At 35.6% G+C, this 6,740-nt stretch overlaps 1 protein-coding gene across 1 annotated transcript in view; it reads right to left on the reverse strand.

The window, feature by feature from the left end:
• Positions 1 to 1,330: 1,330 nt before the first annotated feature.
• LOC110727828 (zinc finger protein CONSTANS-LIKE 13-like) overlaps positions 1,331 to 6,740 on the reverse strand; it is a 5,584-nt gene continuing 174 nt past the window's right edge. The window contains exons 1-4 of the mRNA XM_021907394.1: positions 6,089 to 6,740; positions 5,060 to 5,269; positions 3,101 to 3,381; positions 1,331 to 1,738 (exon numbers count right to left, since the gene is read on the reverse strand). The exon at positions 6,089 to 6,740 is cut by the window's right edge and continues 174 nt beyond it. Of these exons, the coding sequence (XP_021763086.1) occupies positions 1,633 to 1,738; positions 3,101 to 3,381; positions 5,060 to 5,269; positions 6,089 to 6,688 (1,197 nt within the window). The 5' untranslated portion in view covers positions 6,689 to 6,740 and the 3' untranslated portion in view covers positions 1,331 to 1,632. The remainder of the gene's footprint in view (positions 1,739 to 3,100; positions 3,382 to 5,059; positions 5,270 to 6,088) is intronic.

Raw genomic sequence — 6,740 nt, forward strand, 5'->3', positions numbered from 1 at the left:
GAGGAAAGAGAAAATAGAGTATATTTTAATTGGTGGTCCACAATTCCACATAGAACTATATGCACCATGGTGCATTTTATAATTTGCCAGTTTTTTTGAAAATTCGAGTTTTTGGATTGGATCGGATTGACCCTAATTGGATCCAATCCAAACCGAAAACCGAATTGTAAAATTAAGCTTGTATAAATATGGATTTCTTTGTTTTTTGAAGTTTAGCTCAAATACTACATTAAATAAATTAGGGAGACTTTGTATTAATTAATTAATGACTTGATGTTAAACTATTTATTTTAATCATAATTTTGAAGACTTGTGTTTATATTAAAGCTTAATTTTTATAATCGTATTAAGCGCTAAAAAATAATGTATTATAATTCGGATTTTCAAATCGGATCCAAATAACCGAATTTTAATTCTGATTGAATTAGGAAAGAAATTCAAATCGGATTAAAAAATTAAAAACCGAATTATATTTTGGATTGGATCAAATTTGGACTAAATCCAAACCGAAAACCAAACGGACACCCCTAGTATTCCGTAATAGAAATACTCGTAATAGACACTAGACAGATGCTCATACTTGATCTGATGAACCAGCTCTCAATTTCTTGTTCTTGGGCTAATAAACTTGTACCAGTTATTCATCCAAGCCCAACTTAGTGCATTCACGTAAGCTGTATTTAACTGACTTGAGTATAAAATCGAAGATGAGTCAAAATCCCGAGCAATGCTTGGTTTTTCGAAAACTAATTCATGAAACAAATTATAGTTGCAGATCAGCGGGTGCATTCACGTAAGCTGTATTTAAGTGACTTACAAATCGAAGATCAGCGGGTGGATTTACAAATATAGTTGCAGACTCGCTAATTTGGCATCCAAATGCATCCGTAGAGTTCAGTGTTAAAATATTGACATCTGCAGGTCGATTCAAATCTCACAGTATAGTTTCAGCTAATTTTTTCTTACGAAAGCTTCCTTGGAGTAGCATTCAGTATATATCGAGGTTTTGAGCTGCGGGTCAGTCATGCTAATTTGGCTTCCGGATGCTTCCTTGGAAGACTTCAATATGTTATCAAGGTAGAGTTCAGTATGCAAAATAGCTGAATTTTACATTTCACCATACTACTAGGAGCCCAGGAGCTGTAAATCATCTGTACGGCGTACTAGCAGGAGCCGAAGATAAAAGTCAAGCTTATAACGCAGGTATACACTATACAGGACTACAATTTGTGCAAAATCGTATAATAGATTGCGCCAATTCACAAGGGTAATGTAGAAATAGATTGTGCCAGTTAAGTAGAAATAAAACATTCTAATCTTGAAACATCCATCGTTTCCCAATTTTCATTTTATTTATTTTTCTTCCTCTTAAATCAAAGCAGGAAAGTTGAATTATCACGTTCATAATAATTAACCAAGTTTCAGCAGCTCACTAATAACACTACACCATTTATAGAATAATACAAACAAAAAAAATTTACAAGACTGTGCACCTTTTACAGTAGTTTACAGAAGCTAATACGGGCACACGATCGATTTTAACGCAGCCTGGTGCAAAAATGACTTATTTCAATGGCAACAACCTGAGGTACTTGGAGCTGGAGCTTTCTTTGACTCTTACACAACCGTGTCTCAAGACTGATTCATACGGTTATCTACCTTAGCAAAGCGACCTTTGATTCTTACTCTACTTTCTGCTTGAAGCTTTCTCGATTCATATCTGATATGCTTTTCAAACCTGTTGGTTACATTCCGTATAAAATGTGATTTCCCAATAAAACATACATCTATCCCATGTCACTTGATCATCAAGAAAATACAGAGTAATTAATACGTAAAATTATATAACTAGCACATACAGTTTTGCCAGTTTTGACTCATTCTATGTTCTTGAAATATAACTAAATATTTCAATCTCAATTAGTAAGGCTTCTATAAAATAATTGTAGTTGAAGTAAAATATATTATATCCATAACCATCATCGTTTATCCATAAATATGTGACCCAGATTTTGCAAAGGAATAATTAACAAAAATAATCCAAACTATTGATGGTTATATCTCATTTTAATCCCAAAACTTTAACCTAAAATAATCCTAACTATTGAGTTAGCCTTCTCAAAAATAATCTCACTTGTTTATTAACTTATTTAACAGGTCACATTTATAATGTGTCAACACCTTATAGGCTAAATTTTCTAAAATACCAAAAAAAAAAAAGAAAAATGGAGCATCAACCGATTGGTCAATCCCACCAGCACGCATCACCCCACCTGACCACTCCCTCCACTGCCGTTGGCTGCTCATCTCCATCACCTCACTGTCCAGCCACCTTTCTGCACCACCACCGTATCCTTGTCCATAATGGCGTAATTCCACATCATCTTCTCTCCTTTATCCTTGTTAGATTCCCAACTTCATCACCTGCCTTTTCCTCCACCATGACCGACCCCTTCTTTTTATAAATAAAAAAATAAATAAATAAAATTGTGGGTATTCCTATGCCCTTTACTCAACCATGGACGCCCCTTTTCTATTTTTTAAGTTGTGGCGGGTAGGATGGGGGAAGTGGGTGGCCGGAGGTGTGGGGTGGTTTGCAGGTGGTTAGATACGAGGGGTGCAGTGGGGTTAGGTTGGGTGCCTGGTGGGGGTGATTAAGTGGGGTAGTTGGGTTAGGCTGGATGAGTTAGTGAGTAATGGGCTGGTGATGGTCAATTGAGGTAGAGAGAGGAGAGAAAAGGGAGGAAGAGTGAGTAAATGACCAAAAAAATACAAGTAAAAATTACTGGTTAAAAAGGTTACAGGTAAATAAGACTATTTTGAGAAGGCTACCTCATTCGTTAGGATTATTCTAGGTTATAGTTTAGTTGGGATTAAAATGAGAAGACCATCTATAGTTCGGATTATTCTTTAGCCAAGGAGGCAACGACAAAATATCTTTCACACATTCACATTTTCTCAGTTTTAATTAGTTAGGCTTGAGAGTAGATTATTGAGATTAAATTAATCATCAACCCACCTATAAAAAAATTTCTCTGAACACGCACAAATTTTGACTCAAGGAAATCAAAGGGCAATACTTAAGAAGTTAAGATATTACCTCCTAGTCCTCTTCTTTTCTTTGTATCGTGATAATGCAGTATCCCGATCTACACTAGTAATTTCACGTGAGGAAACATTCTGAGGGATTCCGACTGATTCATTTTTTATGGGATTCTGTGAATTACATCCATTAGTGATGAGATTTGCACTGCTACAGATGCCCGAAGGTGTACCCAGATTTGGAACACTATCTTCATTATGGCTTCCCGACAAGGCAGAGGAAAAATATATGTCATTGGCATCTTCACCTGTGTCATAGCACCAATTATATGGGCTTGCCTGTATAAGAAGAGAACTAGAGGATCATCCATCACATTTGTCAAATCATGCATCAATCAATATTTCATCTACAGGTGCTAATTTCACATAATCACTCAGGACAGAGAAAAAAATAAAAAAAAAAACAAACAAATGTTTGCCAGCTTGCTTAATTGCTTTGAGTATTTTTTTAGTTTCTGTACATAATAATATGGAGCTTTTTACTAACTATGGCAGCGAATTAAGAATGTTGACACATATTGATACCGATGCTTTGTTGATCTTTGATTTTCTTTGGAGAATTTCTAAGAAACACTATTTGAAATCACATCACAGACTATGAAATTCTATATTATTAGGTTGAATCAAGTGCTCGAAATAAAAAAGTGAAGATTCATTACAAACAGTGAGAGATGAGGTTAACACACTGAAGCATCTATAATGCCTTCATCAATTCAGATTGTAGTGCGGCGCCTCACATTCTTCACCTCTCCTTGGCTATGTTCTCCAATATTTGACAGATCACAGAATGCAGTACTTAACTTTAGCATGACTGGAGAAGTTTCAAGATTTAAGATACCTGTACATAGTAAGTTAGCGACTCGTATCATGCCAAAGCAGCAAAAACAATGACAAAGTATTGCTCCTGCCGCTGGCACGGAATTGGAAGGTCCAAACTAACTGAGATAGCTTGACAGACCGAAGAGCGATACAGATATCCCCGACTTAATATTAAGTTTACTTACATCAACTTTCTTTAAACTGCATGTCCATGAAAAGCAAGCCCAAAAAGGTTGACATCTTACAACCCACATTTATACTAGTATTGTATAGACAATTTTTAAAATTTTACATTATTATATATATATATATATATATATGTAAAAAAAATAAATGAATAAATAAATAAATAAATAAAATAAAATAAAATAAAACAAATCACACAAAATTATTCTAAGCTGTAGTGACGTGATTCTAAACTACATGGCATGTTACTCATGATCCGACATTCAATGGGCTGTAGCATAATGAAAGGAAACTCAATCCGTCTTTTGGAAAGTCTCTGGCACGAAAAAATGGAAAATTTATGTAACATGCATCTACAAATTTCAGTCTCCTTTGACGATAATACATTATTTTTTACTACTTGAAAAGTGAAGCATCTACAAATTTAAAATAGAAATATAAGAGTAATTTTGAAGATAACAAAGCAATGGAGGCATGGAGCAAGGTTATTCCTTAGAGATGAAAAAATGTTGCAGTCTCAAATCCTACTAATTGGGTACTCATATTAGTCATACAGCCAGGAGCCCAGGAGCCAGGACATGATTGCTCATGTAAAGAGACTAAAAAGGTGCACAAACATTACCAGTTTTTGGTAATCAGCATCAAGAGATTTGTAATCTGAATAAACTATCTTTATGTGCTTATCTATCCTGAAGTAACACGGAGACAGAAAATGTAGCTGCGCTGGGTGATATAGATGTTGATGAGAGTATAGAAGCTCTACAGAATGCTTTTAGCATCTAAATTTAGACACTGACTGAGTGGCCAATATTATCTGCAGTGGCCAATATTATCTGCCTCTCTTACTCCAAGAAGCTAGGATACAGAATGTCACAATTGAAATGTCATATAACATACAATAGAATGGCAGCAGAAATTGTTAGCAGATGACAATTTCAGAAGTTGGTTATACCTCATTCCCTTGAAATGTGGAGTGTTCTTCATTACATTGGTGAGCTTGAATCTTATGCTGTAACATGGAGTCTCTCTCATCTTCATCGGCAACAAACTGGTGCATATAAAGGGGGTTCACATCTTGCTTTATAACAGGCTCCAACTTAGCTAATGCACGAAGCTGATGAAGAATCTCATGCTTGTGCTGCCCACAAGATAAGTTCCTATCCTGCAAGATAAAAGAGATTTTCTCAATCAAATTAAGAGCTTCATAACACTACCTAAATCATAAGGACAACCATATGTTTCATATATAGCCCATCCAACCATTTTTTCTTCGATGCTCAAGTGATCAACATGATATAATTTATTTCTGTATATCAAATAATCACTCCCTAGTTAATATGATGAGTGGTTTTATAATGTCTTTCAATCAACAGATTCCTAATCTAATAAACACACCACAAACTAATGCACACTAATCCAAACCCGATATAATTAGCACATCAATTATAACTTGAAACAAGACAATTAAACCATTGGCATACTTCATTAACCTGCAAACCAAATAAACCTATCAAGGGGCACATGATTTAGGTGTAAGCGCCATAATTAATTAAAGTCTCGTTAACAAAACCTATCAAGGCGTACGGGTTTGGTCTATGTACACTTCCTTACTGGTTGAAGGCTAACCAAATTCCAAGCAAAACCTATTAAAGAGTCAGTGTTTGGTCAAGGCGCATGCAGCTTTATTGGTTAAAGGCTAGACCTACCAAGGGTTTTGAAGGCTATGCTCCTAATAACCTCATATAATTACATTCACAAAAATGGAACCACTGTTATAAGTATGAATCAACAACCTATAGCAAACATCAAACAAATCCAAAAAGTTCATGCATTAATCACATATTCAACCAATAAAGTTCATGAAATCAACATGCACAAACCAAGAGAAACAGCAATTGAACAAAATATCACTCCATAAACCCAACAAAAAAAAAGGTCTAAACAATATCCGAAATCAATTAATCAGAGAGAAAACACGAACCTTAGGCAAAGGAGGCACCACTGTTGCTTGAAAACTATGACATTTATCAGTAGAAACAATCAAATCATCAAGACTAACCATAGTAGGAACATCCCAACCAAACAAATCAGAAAACCCATCATTTCCCTCATCAAACCCATCAAATAAACCCCCATTAAAACCCTTATTAACACCACTTTCACCACCCAAAATCAAAGACTTGGAATCAAACCCTTCAAACCCAATTGCAACAGAAAGCTCAGAAACACAAGGGCATCCACTAAACCCTTCAAGAGGCCTTCTGTCATGGTCAAGGGAGCTTCCATGGCGGCTATGGCGCTCAAAATCACAGTTCTGACACAACACAGAATGTTCAGTATGACAGAAAATTGATGCAGGGGATGAATCACAAGCATCACAAAGCTGAAATCGAGTATGTTTTGTGAATAATTGGTTGGTTGAATGAACTTCTCTGTCACAAGATAAACATAGCTTTGCAGAATCTGCTCTGCAGTAGATTAGTGCTACTGATTCTGAGCAAAAATCACAGAGACGTTTCTGGGTGTTTGGAATTTGGGGATTTTCTGGGTTTGTGTGATGATTTGAGGGAGAATTTGGCATGATTTTTGTGGGTTTTTGGTGGGTTTTTAGGTGGGATTTTGATTATGATTAG

The sequence above is a fragment of the Chenopodium quinoa genome, unplaced genomic scaffold, assembly GCF_001683475.1.
Source record: "Chenopodium quinoa cultivar QQ74 unplaced genomic scaffold, ASM168347v1, whole genome shotgun sequence".
Classification (NCBI taxonomy): domain Eukaryota; kingdom Viridiplantae; phylum Streptophyta; class Magnoliopsida; order Caryophyllales; family Amaranthaceae; genus Chenopodium; species Chenopodium quinoa.